The sequence below is a fragment of the Bos mutus genome, chromosome 28, assembly GCF_027580195.1.
Source record: "Bos mutus isolate GX-2022 chromosome 28, NWIPB_WYAK_1.1, whole genome shotgun sequence".
Classification (NCBI taxonomy): Eukaryota; Metazoa; Chordata; class Mammalia; order Artiodactyla; family Bovidae; genus Bos; species Bos mutus.
Window position 1 is genome coordinate 29,836,891 of NC_091644.1, and position 21,982 is coordinate 29,858,872.

General features: G+C 41.4%; 1 protein-coding gene across 1 annotated transcript in view; it reads left to right on the forward strand.

Moving 5' to 3' along the window:
• Positions 1-21,982, forward strand: part of ANK3 (ankyrin 3) — a 376,954-nt gene that overhangs the window by 247,557 nt on the left and 107,415 nt on the right. The window contains 2 exon segments of the mRNA XM_070364655.1: positions 12,153-12,276; positions 17,051-17,153. Of these exon segments, the coding sequence (XP_070220756.1) occupies positions 12,153-12,276; positions 17,051-17,153 (227 nt within the window).

A 21,982-nucleotide genomic window follows, 5' to 3' on the forward strand; every position in this document is an offset into this window, starting at 1 on the left:
CCATGATCTATTTTCTGAATGTTGAGCTTTAAGCCAACTTATTCACTCTCCTCTTCCACTTTCATCAAGAGGCTCTTAAGTTCTTCTTCACTTTCTAACATAAGGGTGGTGTCATTTGCATATCTGAGGTTATTGATATTTCTCCCTGCAATATTGATTCCAGCTTGTGGTTCATCCAGCCCAGTGTATCTCATGATGTACTCTGCACATGAGTTAAATAAGCACAGTGACAATATACAACCTTGACTTACTCCTTTTCCTGTTTGGAACCAGTCTGCTGTTCCATGTCCAGTTCTAACTGTTGCTTCTTAACCTGCATACAGATTTCTCAAGAGGCAGGTCAGGTAGTCTGGTATTCCCCTCTCTTTCAGAATCTTCAACAGTTTGTTGTGATCCACACAGTCAAAGGCTTTGACATAGTCAATAAAACTGAAGTAGATGTTTTTCTGGAACTCTCTTGCTTTTTTGATGATGCAATGGATGTTAGTAATTTGATCTCTGGTTCCTCTGCCTTTTCTAAATGCAACTTGAACATCTGAAAGTTCATGGTTCATGTACTGTTGAAGCCTGGCTTGGAGAATTTTGAGCATTACTTTACTAGCATGTGAGATGAGTGCAGTTGTGTGGTAATTTGAGCATTCTTTGGCATTGCCTTTCTTAGGGATTGGAGTAAAAGCTGACCTTTTCCTGTCCTGTGGCCACTGCTGAGTTTTCCAAATTTGCTGGCATATTGAGTGCAGCACATTCACAGCATTAACTTTTAGGATTTGAAATAGCTCAACTGGAATTCCATCACCTCCACTAGCTTTGTTCATAGTGATGCTTCCTAAGGCCCACTTGACTTCTCATTCCAGAATGTCTGGCTCTAGATGAGTGATCATACCATCGTGATTATCTTGTTTGTGAAGATCTTTTTTGTCCAGTTCTTCTGTGTATTCTTACCACCTCTTCTTAATATCTTCTGCTTCTGTTAGGTCCATACCATTTCTGTCCTTTATCAAGCCCATCTTTGCATATGTTCCCTTGGTATCTCTAATTTTCTTGAAGAGATCTCTAGGCTTTCCCATTCTGTTGTTTTCCTCTATTTCTTTGCACTGATCACCGAGGAAGGCTTTCTTATCTCTCCTTGCTGTTCTTTGGAACTCTGCATTCAAATGGGTATATCTTTCCTTTTCTCCTTTGCTTTTTGCTTCTCTTCTTCTTTTCAGAACTATTTGTAAGGCCTCCCCAGATAGCCATTTTGCCTTTTCACATTTCTTTTTCTTGGGGATGGTCTTGCTCCCTGTCTCCTCTACAATGTCAAGAACCTCTGTCCATAGTTCTTCAGATACTCTGTCTATCAGATTTAGTCCCTTAAATCTATTTCTCACTTCCACTGTATAATCATTAGGGATTTGATTTAGGTCATACTTGAATGGTCTAGTGGTTTCCCTACTTTCTTCAATTTAAGTCTGAATTTAGCAATAAGGAGTTCATGGTCTGAGCCACAGTCAGCTCCTGGTCTTGTTTTTCCTGACTGTATAGAGCTTTTCCATCTTTGGCTGCAAAGAATATATCAGTCTGATTTTGGTGTTGACCGTCTGGTGATGTCCATGTGTAGAGTCGTCTCTTGTGTTGTTGGAAGAGGGTGTTTGTTATGACCAGTGTGTTCTCTTGGCAGAACTCCATTAGCCTTTGCCCTGCTTCATTCTGTACTACAAGGCCAAATTTGCTTGTTACTCCTGACATTTCTTGACTTCCTACTTTTGCATTCCAGTCCCCCATAATGAAAAGAACGTCTTTTCTGGGTGTTAGTTCTAGAAGGTCTTGTAGGTCTTCATAGAACTGTTCAACTTCAGCTTCTTTAGCATTACTGGTCAGGGCACAGACTAGGATTACCCTGATATTGAATGGTTTGTCTTGGAAACGAACAGAGATCATTGTGTCATTTTTGAGATTGCATCCCAGTACTGCATTTCAGACTCTTTTGTTGACTATGATGGCTACTCCATTTCTTCTGAGGGATTCTTGCCCACAGTAGTAGATATAATGGTCATCTGAGTTAAATTCATCCATTCCAGTCCATTTTAATTTGCTGATTCCTAAAATGCTGACATTCACTCTTGCCATCTCCTGTTTGACCACTTCCAATTTGCCTTGATTCATGGACCTGACATTCCAGGTTCCTATGCAATATTGCTATTTACAGCATCGGACCTTGCTTCTATCACCAGTCACATCCACAACTGGGTATTGTTTTTGCTTTGGCTCCATCCCTTCATTCTTTCTGGAGTTATTTCTCCACTGATCTCCAGCAGCATATTGGGCACCTACCAACCTGGGGAGTTCATCTTTCAGTGCCCTATCTTTTTGCCTTTTCATACTGTTCATGGTGTTCTTAAGGCAAGAACACTTAAGTGGTTTGCCATTCCCTTCTTCAGTGGACCACATTTTGTCAGAACTCTCCACCATGACCCATCCACCTTGGGTGGCGCTCCATGGCATGACTCATAGTTTCGTTGAGTTAGGCAAGGCTGTGGTCCATGTGATTAGGTTGGTTAGTTTTCTGTGATTGTGATTTTCAGTCTGTCTTCCCTTTGATGGAGAAGGATAGAGGCTTATGGAAGCGTCTTGGATCAGTGTCCTCATATTATCATATTCCTCTTCCTTCGTACTCCAGCTTCTCTGCTTTTTGAGAATGCAAATATTGGGAGGTTGAGGGAAAACCGTGATCAAACAGAGTCATTTGGATCCTTCATGATGAAAATGTACTGTCTAAACATTAGGGGAGGTGGACATCCTATTATAAGGTTTTGAATGGATGGAAAAGATTTTCTCTTTAAAATTACCTGGGTATTTATGCCCCTTATTTGAATCTTCAAAAGCATAAAATGGGCTGTGTCTTACCTGTTTTTATTTGTCTCTGAAGGGGTTAATAATACTGTGGAATTTCTGGAAAGATGAAAAGAAGTAACATATCCATAAAACATTTAAAGCAGTGATGAACATAAAATAGGAGCTCGATAAATGGCAGTCCCTTTTTTTTTTTTTTTTTTTTTTTATCAGATGGATACGACTGTCTGTATTCTTCCTGCTATAGGATTAGAATTAGGCCGGGAGCATACTAGAGGAAGAGGGAGAGCTTGGAGCATTTAGGGCTTCAGTTTAAAACAGCAACAACAAAGCAATGGGGGTTGACATTGCATTGTCACCCACTGATGAGTTTATGTTGCTTGTCACTTGGATGACAATTGGTAGTCTATAATCAATTTCAAGGACCCTAAAAATCTAACCCAACCAACCCATTTCCTACAACTCAGTTGCCTGTGACTTTAGTAAAGCCAGCTGCTGTCGGTCCCCAGCATTCTGTCCCACTAGGCATATCCTGTGGCCTGGGATAGCCCACTTCCTGCTTCTGCCCTTCTCTTCCTGCCTTTACTCACACACCCTCCATTCAGCATCTACCAGATCTACAGTCCAGTGTGCTACCGTCTTCCTCTGTGCTCCTGTAATAGCACAGAGGAAGGCATTTGTAATAGCACAAAGGCATTTGTAATGCCTTTCACACATCTTCTCTCCTGGTGGTGCAGTGGAGAAGTACCTGGGCTTTGCAACCTGACCTTGTGGGTTCTAATCCAGATTCCACCACTAATTAAATGTGTGAGTTTTGAATAGTAACTCTGAATCTGTTTTTTCATCTATAAACTGGAAACAATAGTACCTGCTTCATAGGGTTGAGGATTAAGTGAGACATTGGAGCACAGTGTGTAGGACATGTAAAGCAGTCAATCTTTGTAAACCAGCAAGAGGAGTACAGGATTTGTATCCTTGTTTTTTTCTTGGCCTTATCTCCATTACTAGAGACTAAATGCCTCAAAGGCATAGTTGGCTTTACTCCTAACATAGGCCCTTGCCCAGCGTTCCACTGTCTCACCACTCAGAGTGGGGTGCAGGTCGCCTGGGGGCTTGTTCATGCAGAATCTCAGGGCCTGTGCCAGACCTATGGAATCAGCATCTGCATTTTCACAGGGTTCCATGTATTTGAGAAATACCACACTTGATAAAATGTATCCCTTGAAATTTGAGAAACACTGCACTCATTCCTTGAATTCACTTGCTGAAGCTGATATTTTAATTATGCTAGTAATAGAAAAACAGACATTAAATGCTCTATGATCAGTACTGCCGTTACATCGCTGGCATTTATTTATTAGGATCCTTTAGATCAGTGATTCTCAAAGTGTGTTCCCCAGACCAGCAGCATCAGATTCACTTGGGAACTTGTCAGAAATGCAAGTTTTCAGGTGATTCGAGAGCACCCCCCAGGTTAGACCCACCGCTTTAGAACATTGGGAAGCAACCAGAAGTACCATGCTAATAATGAGCATCCCCTTCTTCCTGCCTTGTTGTTTGATTTCTTCTCTTCCATCTCTTTCAAGAAGCAAGCCAGTTAAATGTTATATCGTTTCCTTTCTGTGTTTGCTGGATACTTGCTGGTGCACATACACGTCTTAATGTCTACCTGGCAGACTGACATATGTCAAATACCTTTTCCAGTGTACGGAATACACAACCTATATGGCTTATCTGCACTCCCTGTATTGTGTTTTGTTTTGTTAATTTTATTCATTTTTTGAATAGGTGATAGATGTACGTGGTATAAAATTCCCAAGGTACAAGAGTTTACCGTGAAAAGTAAGTCTCCCCGCTTCTTACTCCAGTAATAGAGTTCCTTTCTCCAAGGGGAATCACTGAGCTTTCATCACAGACATTTATTGAGCACCTACTATGTGCCAGGCATTGTTCTTGGGCACTGATATTGAACGAAACAGAGGAAAACCCCTGCCTTCACAGAGCTGACATTTCATTTACCGATTTCTCGTTGTATTTGTTCAGTAGCACAGAATTTGGCAGTAGTTAAAAGCAGGACTCTGGAGTCAAACCAACTGATTTTAAATCCAATATTCCCCATGTTCTAAGTGATCTCAAGCTATTTATTCTACCACTGTGACCTGGGTTTTCTTTATCCTGAAATGGAGATAGCAATTCTATTCTCTACGGTTGTGGTGAGAATTATACTTGTAAAGCACCAAACAGTGCCTAGAACAGAGTAAATGCTCAATAAATACAGGTGTTGATTATAATGATGTGATCTCATTCTACTGTTCTATAATGTAAACTAGAAATGGCTAGAGGATTTATTTTCTAGTAGTATCCATTTCCTCTCTTTGCTATCTGATGATCAAAAAAAATCACCTTTTTTCAGAACAAGCACAATAAATTTGCCCTCTCAATTCTGATCATTATCAGATTGATGATAAGACTGACTTCTATGAAGTAATCAACCTCTTTTTAAAAATCACTAGAGCATAGAGACTGTCTTCCTCTTCTTTTTAATCCAGCTTTAAAAAAAAAATCCCATGTAATTTGGAGGTTTGTCTACTATTATTTCATTTGGAGGTATTTTGTACCATTATTTTCAGCTTTTTAATGTTATAAAGTACATTCCTTGGGGAGAGTCTGCATTTCACATCAGAGGGATTAAACACTTATAAGCAAAGTTTCTGACAATACAATTTGATATAGTTACCGTAAGGAACATTTTTTGTGATTCTAGTCCCCAACCAGATAGGAAAACAACTTTAACCCCTGGAAAAGTAACAAAAGTATTCCTCAATGACAGTCTTAAGAGAATTATACTTGGAAAAGATTAAGATGTAAAGATTAGAAGGGACAAAAAGGGGGAAAAGATTAGAAGGAACAAAAAGGGGGGAAGAGAGAAGAAAAGAACTCCTAGGGCTTGAAAACATTTACATATTAAGCCAAGGACTGTTTCATTTATTTAGCATAAAAAAGTATTAGTGGGCATAATGAAAGATTGCAAGGAAGTTGTGTTAAGTTTGTTCCCCCATGTACTGATCCTGGACCAATGAGCTGAATTCTGAAAGGGAATGTGACCGACCACAGTCGTGATAACCATTTAATATATTCTTTTTCCCCTTTGTCCCTGATTATATTTTGTATCATTTCCTGGCAGACTGGGTGTATGGATCTTTGAAAGGTTGACTGTAGTATAGGAAGCCTCTTCTCTTCACCTTGTCGTGGAAGAAGGACTAGGAGGAGGGGTACCTGGGGAATGGAACTGAAATGCCTCTGAGGTAGATTTGGGGTGTTTTGTATTCTCCTTTAAACATTTTCCTGCCTCTGATATTTTATTGTCAAAAATGGATTAACATAGGAACATCAGGGCTTGTAATTTTGAAAGGCATAAAGTCCCTTCTGGGATTCCCAGGTGGCTTAGTGGTAAAGAATCCCCCTGCCAGTGCAGGAGATGCCAGAGACATGGGCTGGAAGATCCCTTGGAGGAGGAAGTGGCAACCCCCTCCGGTATTCTTGCCTGGGAGATCCCACGGACAGAGGAACATGGCGGGCTACTGTTCAAGGGGTCTCAAAGAGTCAGACACAACTGAGCGCGCATGCAAAAAGTCCCTTCCAAACAGGCGAGGCTTCCTTGGGTGGCGCTTGCCCATGTGCTCTTCTCAAACTTTGTCTGTACTAATCACATACCCCACTGCGGAGCTCACTCTGACCAGCGGTGCGTTAGGCAACCAGCGTGTGACCGCTTTGCCTTACTCCTGCAACTTGTCATTTCTCATCCGCCTCTGTTCCCACTACTTATTACCTTAAACTCAGTGGTTTAATTTAGTATCATCATCTCTCATGGTTGTGTGAGTTAACGAGGCTCAGCTGGGTTCTTAAGATCTTTCAGAAGTTTGCAGTGAGATAGCAGCTGAGGGTAACTTGATGGGATGTTCCATGTGGCAGCATCATTCAAGGGTCTGTCACCTCAACTGGGATGGCCGGGACAGCTGAGAACTGACTGGCATCTCTCTCCATAGGGCTACCTTGACTTTCTTTACACCTTTACAAGAGGTGGCCTCTTGGTACTCAAATTTCTTGCCTTGGGATTGACTCCTCCCCTTTGGAACAAGCGCTCCAAAGAGACTCAGGCAGAAACTGCAAGGTGTCTCTGAACTCAAAGTTCAGAGTCATGTAAAATCACTTCCTCTGCATTTTACTGTTCAAAAATCAAACCAGCTCAAATGTCAACAAGTGCAGTATACAAGGCATGGATACCAGAAACTTGGTTCACTGCATGGGGTAGAGAGGGCATCTTTAGACACGAGCTACCACACCCTCTTTGCCAGAAAATAGTCAGACTTACCTTCAACACAACGGTTGTGCCGTTGCACCAGATGCTTCTAGGAAACATAAGCCCACACAAGTACTTGGTGGTGGTGGCTTAGTCACTAAGTCATGTCCGACTCTTGCGACCCCATGGACTGTAGCCTGCCAGGCTCCTCTTTTCATGAGATTCTCCAGACAAGAATACTGGAATGGATTGCCGTTTCCTTCTCCAGGGGAACTTCCAAACCCAGGAATCAAACCTGGGTCTTCTGCATTGCAAGCAAATTCTTTACTGACTGAGCTATGAGGGAAGCCCTGCACAAGGACTTAGTAAGCTAAAATTTATGGGGTTTGGTAATGTTTATTTTAACTAAATATATCTGATATTGTATGAGTATTGTTTGTTCATAGAATTGCTTTTGTTGGCTTATATGCATTTGTACCTGTTGGTCAGAAGCTGCTACTAATAAAAATATTTTTGGATTAGAGTAGTTAACCAGACACTCAACACAGTTCATCTATTCCTTTCTAACCTTTGGTATAGTCGTGTATTTTACTATACAATAATTATGGAATATTTTGTTTATTAAAATGAGAGTTGTATTAATGTTATTCATCCATTCATTCAATCAACAGGTATTTGTTGAGTACCTGTGATGAACCAGGCTCTGTGTCAGGCAGTGAAAAGCTGGGATACTTGGTGCTATGTTGGGATTTTGCCCTGACTAGTATCAGTCTTAGCATTTTAAATGTTAATTATATGAGTTCATGCGTTCGTATGTTTGGGCACTAAAGAAAGCAGATGTTACTGAACAATAGTAACAGTTAGTGCTGACTACACCTTTCTTTGTGCGTTATTTCACTGAATCCCCCCAAGAGGTCTTAGGACAGAGGCAGCATTGATATCCAAGGTTCAGTAGAGTTTGAAAGTATGACTCAAGAGTCAACAGTATTCCTACTACACTAAACTGCATTAAAATAACACCTTTATTTCTAAATTCCGTGCCTTTTAAGAAATATTTTCACCATTCGAAAATGGTGACTGCATAACTACTTAATTACGGTTACTTGATATTCATAAGACCACTTTAGTCATTGGCCAAATGTACTGACAGCTCCCATCCCCATCCCAACACTGGGCTTCTGTAGGCTTCATACTGAGCATTTCTGAGGCCTAAGAAGGAGATGTAAAAAAGGATAGAAACTTACTGAAATTTTACTGTATCCCAGTCACCAAGCTTGGCATGCCAAAAGAGTACAAAGCTGCTATGGCATGTAGATGGGGGAAAAAAGCAAAATCATCAAGCTATTTAATAAAAGCAATCATGAGTTCCAAAAATATTGATGGAGCACTTACAATATGGCAAGCCCGGGACAACGTGTGTTCTTACTCTCCCACGGGAGAAACCAAGCAGACGTTGTTCCTGCCAACACACTCTGATATGGGAAACCCACATGAGAGACACTCCAGAGGGTGAGTGGAGGATGAGAAGAGTTCTGCTGCTGCTGCTAAGTCGCTTCAGTCGTGTCCAACTCTGTGCGACCCCATAGACGGCAGCCCAGAATCAAAGGCTGGAGAAATTACTCAGGTGAAGAAGGCGGGGTGAAGGTTCCATCAAAGGAAGACACCCTAGGTAGTGGCTCAAAGTCTAAAGACGTCCAGAAATTCTAGGGACTGAAAGAATTCTGTGTAACAGAAGGGCAGGATGAGTGTGGAGGGGTGGCCAGAGAGAAGTTGGTCAAGAAGTCACGAAGAAGGAAACTTTTCTTGCAGTCCTTGTTAGGAAGCTTGAATGAGTGACCACCGTTGAATCAGACTTTGCTGAGTAGTTTGGGGGTGGGGGCTGTTTGTTTGTTTCGTTTTCTGGCCGTACCGTGTGGCATGTGAGATCTGAGTTTCCTCACCAGGGATCGAAATTGTGCCCTCTGCCTTGGAAGCACAGAGCCTTAACCACTTGACTGTCAGGGAGGTCCTAGTATGTTGGATTTTAAGTGCGTCTGTGGCAAACAGGTTAAAGTTCAGACATTTTCTCCATTTTAACCATGACTTCCTCTTCCATTCGTCAGAGTTGGAAATGATTCTTTTTATTATGTTTATATTACTATTGGGGAGGGAGATATTTTTCAATATGTATCAGGCATTATAAATGGCTTCCCTTCTCATTCTGGGTATTTACAATGTTGATTACAGCCGGGAGGATCGAATTCAAACGCCAGGTGTCATATCGTCTGAATATTAGATGAGTCATTATTTATGCATTGATCCAGGAACAGCAAATCTGTTCCCCACCTCATCAGTTCTACAGATTCATGCTTCTGCATATTTAGGTAACCGTGCAAGAGATAGATGCAAAATATGAAAAGATGCTGCACACCTACTTCCTCCAAGACAATGTCGAAACCTTTTTGCCCTTTCTAGCCTGATTGTTCAGCTGTTCTGAGAGAAAGCAATTGAAATTGCCTCTCCCGAGTGCCCAGATGGCAGATGCAGAAGTCCCACTAGTTTTTCCCTCCACTGCCAACAGAAACAGGGTGGAGCAGCTGGGAAGGGAGGCCAGGAGGCCCAGAGAGAGGAGAACAGTGGAACAATGCAGTGACAGAGGCTCCTTCTCAGCTGCCTCTAGCCCCTTGCAGCCAAGACCTCCCCAGCCAACCCAAGCTCCCTCCGCCTCTCGCCTTCTCCAGGGACTCCTCAGGGAAGGAGGACCAGTTAGTGACTTTGATCCCATCAGAGAGATGAAAGAGTTGGTGCAGGAGATAAAACAGAGCCTCCACTCCATTTCCCCTGCTTGTCTCACTTCTCCTTTCCTCCCACTCGAGAGAGAAACAGCAGTGATGAGTGCTTTCTCCAGCACTGCTTGGAGAGCTCTTGCTGCTTCTCTCTGCCCCACAGTTTCCCAACCTCAACCCGAGGGCAGGCCCTCCCTCCCCCTCTCTCTCTCTCTTTTTTTCCCCTCCTTCCACCTGACAGGGACCATAAATAACCCAGGCTCCTGGTGTTTCCAGCTGAGAACAAAAAGTTATAAAGTTTGCCTGGAGCTCTCTGCCACTCCCTGCCGGGGCCACTTCTTTGTTTTCTTCTCCTGTTTTTCCTCTCTACCTGCTTTGGCCGTTTCTCTCTTCAGGTTGGAGAAGAGTCGCCTCCCCATTAAGTGCAGTGGCTCGCTTGCTGGCTCTCCCTAGATTTCAGGCTGTCTCAGCTACCCGGATTAGGCACCGGGCACTGGTATCAAATTACCGAAAGTCTACACTGGAGCAGTCCTCATATTTACATACAAATAAGTCTGGGGCTCGCATTTATGTCACCATTCGGTTCTGCTAGAGGCTTGCCAGAGGAGTTGTTAATCCAATCAGAAGGAGTTTTAAAAGGATGTCTTCGGAGTGATCAAAAAGGATCTTGATCTCAATGAAATGTGGCCAGATTTGGGGGATTTTTTTTTTTTTTTTTTTCATCTGAAAAGCTGAAAGTCTGTTAACACTGATGAATAGGAAAAGATGTGTAATTCTTCACTTGCCGGCGAGGAGACGAAGATGCTGAGAGGAACTCGGAGGTGGTGGTGAAGACCGTGGATCCAACCCAGGGATTGGTTTTTTGGGGGCTGATCTGGAGGTAGATTCTAAATCACTGTCTCAGGAATTCCTGGAAACATCAGGAAAACATTTGAGCAGCCCAGCCTGGTGGAAATGGCTTTAACACAGAGTAAGATCTTTCTTTAAATTGTACTTAGTGTGTGCTGTTTCTGTTTCCTCCACAGTAAGTGTGCGAATAGCCCAGCTGTAAAGTAACTTAAAATAATCTCTTGGTTCTGGGTAGCTGTAGAAAGCTGATCTGTTTAGTTTTTACACTTGCAAAAACGGTAGCTGATGATGTATTTTTAGACTTGATTGGTAGTTTAAAAGCTGAGCTCTTGTGGTTTCCTGAGTTTAAATGAATGGAAATTATAAACGATGCTGAATGAAGGATTGGAAAATAGAGCTGGAGTGGTGAAATCGCTTACCTTTGAGAAAACAGAAAACATAACACGCCTTTGAAATCCTGTTCAGCCAGCCAGGCTTGTATCCAGTAGAACGAGAGTCGAGTCATAAAAAGGAGAAAAGAGTTTGCCTATTTGTGGAAGGAACTTTTCCACAGCCCATGCTACATTTTGTAAAGGATGGGAAATGTCCCAGAGGGCAAAAGGCATCTGGAAAACCTGCCCGGTCACTCCTGGAATGTGTTTTTTTTTTCCGCGTGAGATCATGTTATGCCTGTGTAGCTAGCAAAAATATTCTATGCACTTACTCTGTATAGATGGTTCGAGAACAGTTTGCTTCTTTCCAGCTGTTGAAGCCCCGATTTGATCTCTGTTGAGGGTAGAGCCACTTTCTGAGCAGGGTTCAAGCACCCGGGCAGCTGTCCTGAGCTGTTCATTTGATAGATTTCGAAACAGTTCAATGTGGATGTGTTTCAAGGTTCCCCAGTTGAGCAGTTCTAATTCAAATTAAATCACTTGCCAGTTATTTACATAACCCCAAACTGAAATCCTGGTTGTGAGAAAACCATTTAAAATAAAGTTGGTTCTCTTCCCACATAAAATTTCCAGAACAGGGATGAAGAGATGCCTCTTATTTTGCAATCCAGGTCCATTCAAACAAACTGCCCTCATCATGGTCGGGCCAGGAAAACTCGAGCTGACACAAGACATGAACCTTTCTAGTCGGCTAGGGCTTGAGGCGGGGACAAGGAGATATGGAAATGTTTAAAAATTGGTACCTAGTGCCAGGAGCTCTTTCTGCTGCTTAAATCCACTCTTGAAATGATGAACTAACCTCTACCTATACTTTCTCTTTCTAAAGGGCAGTTACAAATATTATCCAGGGGATGGGGGGAAATAAACATGAGAAAATGGATGATTAGCTAATGACCGGAGGAGCAGTTTTCTCCCCAAACAGACACATTTTCAGAAAGGAAGCTTCTGATTCGGGCTTGCTTTGTACATCCGCAGGTGAAGATGCAATGACAGGCGACACGGACAAGTATCTTGGGCCACAAGACCTTAAGGAACTGGGCGATGATTCTCTGCCTGCAGAGGGCTACATGGGCTTTAGTCTGGGGGCCCGTTCTGCCAGGTATTTCACTGTTGCTCTTTACTCACAGTTAATTTAAAACAACCATGATGTCATAAACTGAAACCATTTTCATTTTTCACATTATCCCCAAAAGTGCCCTCGGGGTAAGGATGTGAATTTGGTGAAACGTACACATGCTCTGCTATTTTCTTTTGTGGTTTTCAGTCTTTAATTTTATGTGAGTGAACGTGTTAATTGTTTGTTCTGTTTTTCCCTACCTGGCAGTCATGCTTCAAGCATAATGTAGCAAAAGAGTGCACTGACAGAGTGAGGAAAACCAATCTGGGTCACATGTTTTAAAAATAAGTTTTGTTCCATAGTGAAAGAAAAATCCCATTTTCCCATAAGTAAGAAATATTTGTGTTGATTGTTCACTATACTCTTTTCATGACTGAAGGAACAATTTATGATTGTGACTTTTCTTAAAAGAGTGGATTCTTGGGAAAAAATACATATTGCTTATTGGAATTGTCTAGCAACTGTGTGAGGATCTCTTCGAAAGCTCTGCCGTTTGTTTACAAGGGACATGTTAAAGGTGAAACGGTGACTTGATCAAAAGTCAGAGGCAGGAATGGTGGCAAATTCAGGGCTGAAAACTGAAGCATAAAGCTTTAGTACATGGAAAACCTTGGCTCCAGCCTGACCTGGTTGAAAGGAACAGGACCTTGTCCAGAATTTGGAGACTTCTTTTCCCTGGTTGAATTAACAGCATGTGTGCTGACAGTCAAGTTATTTTTAAGCTAATAATTAAACCTTCTGAGTTAGAGCCCTGGGGACATTTTCCTATAGTTTAAAAGTTTGTTGTAAAAAGTTTCGTTGTCTGATAGTAAATGGCACTTCCCACAAAGTAAACCTGGGAGTTTATTCTCAGTGTCGTTGATACGGATAGTTTAGACTCAGAATTGATTTTTCTTTGAGTCAGTCTTTTTTTTTTTTTCTTAATAGAATTTGAAACCTCATGTAACTTAATCAACTTTTGACTTTATACATATATTTATAGAAGGCTTTAAAAGCTTATTGCAGCAGGTGTCATTAATGACAAGAGGAAAATGAGTTTCTAGAAACATGTCATATCTCAGTTAATCACAGATAACAACAAGTTACAGCTGAAAATATGCAGAATCTTAAAGGACCTTAAGGAAAACTTCTGTTTAGAGACTTAATAGCTTTAGTAATCCAGTAACTAGCTGATTCGCTTCCTCAGATAATACATAGAAGCTACATTTCATGACTCAGTCATTTGCGTGTAGGGGATTGTAGCAGCTGACCTCCAGTGAGAGATGAAACCAGAATATTGTCTCTTATAAACTTTCCACAAGACAGTTGTGAGGCTTTCATACTTCTAGTCTGGATTGCACCATTCCTCTTTGTTGCTATTATATGTAACTCATTTTTTGACATTGGCAACTGATGTTATGCTCAGAGGCAAATTTAAAAAAATCTCTAAAGCTGATGTGTTTTTTAAAGTACTGTTAGAGTATTACCCAGTATAATATTCTGAGTGTAACATTTAAAAAGGAATACATTAAATGTGTAACTCATCCAACCATAACATTTTTTTTTCTTTTTTCCTGTCTGATTTTTTTTTTGCTTTCTACTTCTCCTGTTTTTTCTAAAAATACTTAAAAATAGTCCCAAGATCAGGTAAGAAGATATGACGCTTTGATGGTGTTTCTCCGCCTTTCCCAGCTCATTTTCTCGTCTTTGTTTTCTCGGCATTGTGCTGTGCTGTGCTATGCTGCCATGTGCTGCTTCTTTTTTTATTTCTCTGCTCAGCTTTAGAAAATCAGTTTTGCGATTTGAGAAAATAAGCAAGTAGCTAAATGTGTAATAAATAATGTTACTTATGCAAAGTTGACTGAATACATGAGGAATTTATTTCCCTTAGCATAAAAGTTGTGTAGTGCATGAAGTAACTGGAGAGATCGCCCTGGGTTTATAGGCAGAGTCTTGACTGGGAGGACTGTTTGTTTGCTGAGTGCTGTTATCTTTGAAGTGTGCTAGGCACATAAACTTCAGAATTCTGAGGCATGTGTTTTTCTAACACTTCCTCTGCTTAACACTTAGGGTATACCGATGGCTAAAAATAATATCGTTGACCTCAGTGAAAAACAGTGTAATGCTTTCCAGACCCTCATGCAAATAATCTATCATTTAAGTAGCTGAAAGCACTTCTATGTGTTAGGATTCACGCTGAAGCTTGATGCCTTTAACGGGCTCTCCATCTGCCTAATGTAAGTTGGTCAGGAGTAGGAATTGTCAAATGAAGACATCTTTAGATGTTTCCACTGATGGCTCCCAATTCTAGGCTCTGATCTTTCATTCACACTCCTACAGTAGTTGAAAGAAAGATGATTTTTTTTTTAATCAATACATCTTAGATATGTTTAAGGACTAAACTTAAAATTAATGTGTAAACATTAAAAAAAACTTTTAAGTATTTGTTCACATGTACAGTAAAACCATCTCATGTACCACCAATATTATTATCTACCATGGGAACCATAATTTAGAGAAATTAATATCTGTATTGATCAGTGCAGATTGAGTACATGTCCGTCACTCTGTTGGAAAAGAAAGTTCTGTTGGATAGTGTTGAGTTAGAAAGTAGAAAGACAATTCCTGCTTTTATGAAGCTTTTATTGCATCTGAGAGGAGACATGGGGTTAGAAACAGGAATAACAACAAAAGTTTGCAATAAAAACAGGGGGGGGAAAAGTGATGGGTCATGATTGGGCACTGGAGGCCCGACTATGTAAGAGGTCAGAGACACGTGGCTTACTAAGTAAGCTCTATGCAAGGATAATGCTCACTTTCTTTTTTTCCTTTTATATCCAATTTCTAATATTGTGTCCTGCCCATAAGAGTCACTTAGTAAGTATCTGCTCAAAACACTTAATAATGACTCTGTAGAATGATGTCTGTCTTAGAGAAAGTGAGGCTCTCATCCTAGGAGCACATACCGAGTCATTTGTGTAGACACTTGCAATAAAGCCTGTCATTCAGGGGCCTCTGTATCTTGATATAAAGATATCCGCTTTGGGATAGTCTGTAGTGCATCCAAAATATATCCATATATGCCTTCAGTATTCTGTGCTTGCACAGAATATTGTGCAAGCACAGAATCATTTCTTAGGTATGTCTCCTTTGCTCTTTTCTCTGACAAGCACAGACAAAGCAGGGCTGAGGCCAAAGTCTGACCAGTGTTGCCGGTAAAGATTCAAGCAGCCATGTTTGGATCAGACACTTTACTACTCCCTAGGCGGGGCCGACTTGCCGTGGTCCTTGTCCTCCACACCAGGAAAGATGACACCGAAACCAAAGGGGCTGTATGTCTACCACATTAGCTGTGAGCTTCCCCATTGCTGAGGAGCCCATTCCAGAAGGCCGGCTCAGCACTCTCGTATTCTGCAGCTGTCTTCCAAGGATGATGAGACAGAAAGCCTCAGACCGCTTTCAAAACAGGAGCCAATGAGAAGCCACCTCATGACCACCTACCTGGTAGGGAGGCAAGGGGCCTTGAAGCAGCTTCTCACAAGACTCCATGCTCTGTGTTCTTGAAGGATCACCAGGGTTCTGTCAGTGCTTATATGAGCTGCCACCCCAGTCTGCCTGGATATTATGTAGATATATGTAGATACGTGGATATATGTAGAGTTACTAGGATCCCTTACTCTATTGATTTCTTTTTTTTTTTAATCAAAATATAACTGACAAATAAACATTATATTAATTTCAGGTACATAACATAGTGGTTCCACATTTGTATATATTGCAAAACAAGCACCATAACAGGTCTAGTTAACACCCATCACCACACATAGTTACACTTGTTCTTTTTAGGCTAACAGATTTTAAGGTCTCACTTAGCAACTTGCAAATATCTGAAACAGTATTATAAACTATAGTCAGCATGCTGTACAGTAAGTCCTCAGGTCTTACTCATTTTATAACTGGAAGTTTATACCTTTGGACCACCCTCACCCATTTTTCCCATCCCCCAAGCCTTCTTGTTATGAGTTTAGAGGTCAAGGTGGTGAGTGGCACTTTAGGACATCAGGGGTCCTGCACTCTGGGAAGTTCAGAGACTGCATAGAATATTGAGAAGGACTAGGAAGGAGAAGAGCAGAAGAAGCAAAGCTAAAAAGAGTTCAGTAAGAAAAGGCAAGATAATCGTGTATGGAATTTGAATTTTTCACAGCCAGAAAGATGGCAAAAAAGATCATGTCGGGATAACACTTCTTGTTTCTTCATGTTTTCCATGAGAAGCAATTGCAAACCAGAGCTCTCAGTAGGTTAAACCTGCGTATAGTTCCCAAATTCTGATTAACAGATGCATTTATAGCAACGTAATTCCATTAAATAGTGTGAGACAGATGAATGCGGACCAGAAAGAGAGGAGACTCTCAAAGAAGATTTTAACAAAGAAAAAATCTCTCCAGCTATCAAATTACCTAGAGTCATCTGGTTCTTCTGAATTGTCGTGTTGGTTCAACTCTCACATAGAAACATCCAAAGTCTTCCTATGTTTCATCTTCTCACAGACTGAATACCAGACAGCCTAATTTTAAACAAAACCTGATCATGAGGTTATCTAAGCTTAAGAAATGTCCTCAAGTATAAGGAAGTTCATTTTTGACCATGTCTTTTCAAGAGCAATTTTGGTTGATATTTTGAGCCATCTTGCCTGTTCCGAAAGTTGCATGCATTAATGTTCTTTTACCCATCTCATCATCATCTCCCCCTCTTGAATGGTTAACTGTAACTACAACAGCCTCCGCTCCTTCAGCTCGGATAGGTCTTACACCTTGAACCGAAGCTCCTACGCCCGGGACAGCATGATGATTGAGGAGCTACTGGTGCCATCCAAAGAGCAGGTATGTGTTCTTTCTCAAACTTTCTTTCGTTGTTAAGCTTTCATTTTTTTATGATTGAATCACACTCTTTGTCGCATGACAGAAACTCTATTTCTGCAAGTTTGATTTTGCCTTTGTAAGTCTTCCTATACTGCCAGTTAAAGACAAAGTCAGGGATTTCCCTGGCGGTCCAGTGGTTGAGGCTCCACACTTCCACTGCAGGGGGCACAGGTTCAATCCCTGGTTGGGGAACCAGGATCACACGTGCCACAGTGTGTGGCCAAAAAAAAGAAAGAAAAAAAAATCAGTTGTACCATAAATCGAAATATCCCCCTCTTCTGCAGATCAGTCTCTCAGATCCCACAGAGAGGAATTTAAAGAAGTCCTAGGAAAGGCATGTATACCTATCTCATTTCTTAGTCAAGTCTTTCAGTTTTTTAAAAAAGGAGAGTTAATAATAGTGAAAGTGAAGTCGCTCAGTCGTGTCTGACTCTTTGCAACCCCATGGACTGTAGCCTACCAGGCTCTCCTGTCCATGGAATTTTCCAGGCAATAGTATTGGAGTGGATTGCCATTTCCTTCTCCAGGGGATCTTCCCAACCCAGGGATTGAACCTGGGTCTCCTGCATTGTAGACAGACGCTTTACCGTCTGAGCCAATGATAACTGGTAGCTAAAGTTGCTGACATTATCCACACGAATGCTTGATTCTGCTCTACAGTGTATGGGTGTTGGATTTGCTGAAATTGTTTTTAGCAAGTCATAGATTAGATTGGTCATGTTTTTGGCCCATTAGCTCCAAAGCTGCCTGGGATGGGCTTTCTCAAGATGTGCTAGTATTTTGCTTTCTGCTAGAATCTTTGTTTGGTTAATTTGGTATTTATGCAATGTCTTCTTTCCAATAACTGTGGCTCAATAGATACTGGTTTATTGTAGGAAGTCCTAGTAACAGAATCTTGCTGCCTATGGGCTCAGGATGGATCATTAGTCTAGATACACATAATACCTGGTTTTAAATGTGCACTCAGGGGCTGGTAATGGATGAAACTGTTAGGACCATAAAACTAAGTTTGAAGGTGGCCTATAATAGTTAAACAATGACATGGTGAAATTATGCTGGACTTACTGATTCACTACATAATAAAGGTTAATTGGGACAGATGAATAAGTAATAGACATTTATCATCACCAAGTTAGGTAGCCACACATTGGCAGGGGGTGGTCCCACCTGTCTGGAGATGCCGACTTCCAGAAACACAGATGTACATGGCACTTCACAAGGACCACAGTACATATTTTTTAAAGCTTTTTTTTAAAGTTCTTTCTTTCTTTCTTTCTTTTTGGTTGTGCTGGGTCATCGTTGATGTGTGGGCTTCGCTCTGGTTGCAGTGAGTGGGGGCTAATCTCTAGTTGCCATGCATAGGCTTCTCGTTACGGTGACTCCTCTTGTTGAGGACCATAGGCTCCAGGATGCGTGGGCTTCAGTAGTTGTGGTTCTTGGCTGCTCACAGCATGCTCCGGGATCTTCCTGGCTCAAGGATCAAACTTGTGTCTCCTGCACTGGCAGGCAGAATCTTTACCACTGAGCCAGCAGGGAAGCCCCCACAGTACATATTTTAACACTTTTATACTCTCTAGAACATTCTTATCAAGCAGGCCTTACAAAGATGACTACAATGGCTATTCAGTGTTCGGTCAAACAAAACACCATTTGTAGAATGATTATAGGTGCATGCCATAATTTAAGTGGGTGTTAGCACCAAAGAAGGCACTTATCTCAAATAATGAAGCTAAGCTCTTAGGTGTAAAGTGTAGCCTAGGCTGTGGTTTTCTGAAGAACTTTATGCTTGGTTGGCTGTGGTCATTCTCCTAGTTGGGTGATTCTGATCTCTTTATGTTCCCAATTGAAATGAAATATTAGTGGATATATTGATAACACTTCTGAGTATAGAAATAGCTGAAATTCTCTACGCTCTAAGAGAACCCACAGAACTTACAAAGTTTCAAGTGAAAGGAGAGTCCTTGAACACTTTGCTGTTGTATAACAAATATCCTAGTTCTATCATGGAATAGCAGATCCTCCACTGAACCTAATTATGGTTTATGTTTCTGAATATATACTTGTTTAGGGGCAAGGGCCTGAAATGGAGGCCACCACCACCATCATCACCATGAGTTCACCATCATCACCACCACCACCACCACCACCACGACCCCATTACTGCCACCATCCCCTCCACCACCCCCATGACCCCATCCCCACCACCATCCCCTCCACCACCCCCATGACCCATCCCCACCACCAAAACCTCCACTCCATGACCCCATCCTCACCACCATCACCTTCACCCCCATGACCTCATCCTCACCACCATCACCTTCACCCCCATGACCTCATCCCCACCATCATCACCTCCACCCCCATGACCTCATCCCCACCACCATCGCCTCCACTACCCCCATGACCCCATCCCCACCACCATCACCTCCACCCCCATGACCCCATCCCCACCACCATCACCTCCACCACCATGACCCCATCCCCACCACCATCACCTCCACCACCATGACCCCATCCCCACCACCATCACCTCCACCACCATGACCACCCCTTTTACCACCATAGTTATCAGTTTCTGCCTGTAAGCCTTAAGGAGAATGCAAATGTTTGCAATGCTACAAGCCTACAAACAGGCTTCTGAGGGTTCTCACACCACTACCTGCTAACTACTACCAAGATCTACTTAATCAGGCAGAAGGGTGGGGCAGCATTTACTCAGAATGAAGGATTTGTGAAAAAGAGATGAAGGCTAGAGAGAACTTTTGAGGTGAAGCTGGTGTTCTTTTGTAAAGTTTGTTGCTGCTCCAGTTTCAACAACACCTCTGTGGACATCACAAACCCCACTGTAGACCAGTCAGAAGAAAGGGGAGCTTAGGATGCCTTCACATTTTTTACTAATAATTATTAAGTTGCTAACTACAGAAGCAGATAATTGCTTTCTTCAATGGCGACAGAGAACCTGTGGTCTGACAGGCATTTCTCATGGAACTAGCATGTTTAATAAACACATCACGTGACTCCAGGATAAATTTACTGGAGCCTTGGAAAAAAGATACGAATGGCATAAAGACATTTTAGGGACAGTTGGTGGCATTTGAAAACACACTGGCTATACTATTAGGAAATTAGTGTTCATTTTCCTAGCAGTGATAATAGTATTGAAGCTATACAGGGGAATATCTCTCTTCCAGGGGTAGGCATATTGAAATTTTAAATAATAAAGTGATCTTTAAGTCTGCTATTGATTTTCAAATGGTTCAGCCAAAAGTGTATATACATGGAGAGAGAGAAGAAAATCAAATATGACAAAATGCTCACTGTTGAATCTAGGTTGAGTGTCTATAAGTATTACTTATACAGCTTTTTCAACTTTTTTATTTGTATAAAATAAGAATTTGGAGGCAAGGGGAGGACAAATTCTGAAAGAGGTATAGCAACTTATTTAGTCCCTAATGTCTCATTTATCACAGAAGAGAAAAAAAGACTAATTCCTCAAAAGACAGGCTTTATTTCAGAGGAAAGAGTCTAGTTACACTGGGCACGACTCATGAGAAGCATTTACTTCAGAAGCGCATTTAAGTACTTTGTTAGAATTAAGTGACAAAAAATATTAGTTTATGTCTATCATGTCTCAAAATCTGCATGTGTAAAATTTTAAAACGGAGTTTCTCCACGGTGTTGATTTTGTCTGAAAGCACGCAAGAAATCTTAAATATTTATAACTCCTAAAGCAGTGATATATGATTTAGTGTCAGATGTAAAACTGCCCTATCATTGCCCAGTTAAAATTGCTTTGACAAGGAAAGCTGACAAATGAATAAAAATTAACTCACCATGAATTTTTTTTTTTTTTTGCAATGGTAGAGCTCACCCATACAAGCACAGCTACCTCTTTATTATCCGGCTGTTGATTAATCAGTTTGCACATTAACTACAGTTAAAGTGGAGTTGAGACCCAGGATGGTTAGCACAGGCCTGCCACCCCAGGTTCCTGAAACCTGTGCAGATTTGAGGGCAGGTGTGGAGGCCAGTGCTGAGGAGCAGAGTTGGGAGAATGAAGCCATCCCCATGCCCTGCTGGGTCTTAGTCATGATGAGTCCATAAACCACTTAATCCCCCTATGGATATCAAGAGTGGACTCTTTTGTACTGTAATACTGGGTTATCCAGGAACTCTACATTCCTTTACCTTCCCTTCACTTTGCAATCAAGAGTCACACAAAGTGGTGGCCTAAATGGGAAGGAAATCCAAAAAAGAAGGGATTAGGTAAAGCCATAGCTGATTCATTTTGCTATCAGCAGAAACTAACACAACACTGTAAAGCAACTATGCTCTAATAAAAATTAATTTAAAAAGAACAAGTAAAAGAAATTCAGAAAGATGAAGAAACTGAGGTACAAGCAGCTGAAGCAACTCACCCCAGGGGACACAGCTGATAAATGGCAGAGTCACTAGCCATAGGGCCCCATGTTGCCTTCTCTTTGCCTTCTTTATTTAAAGGAAGTTTTATTGAAGTCTAGTTGATTTACAGTGTTGCTTTAATTTCTTCTGTACAGCAGAGTGACTCGACTATACATATATATTTAACACTACTCCACTCTCAGTCTCCACTGCTCCATGTGGGAAGGGAGTCAGCTAAGAACATTATCCTCTGCCCTCCAGATCTCAGACTTGTTAGTATTCTTAACATGGGTGTGGTGCCATCCTCTGCATTTGCTTTTTTTTTGGCATGGAAGATTATATTTAGACACATGTTCTTTATTATGTTTCTAATTCTAGTAATAAGTTCT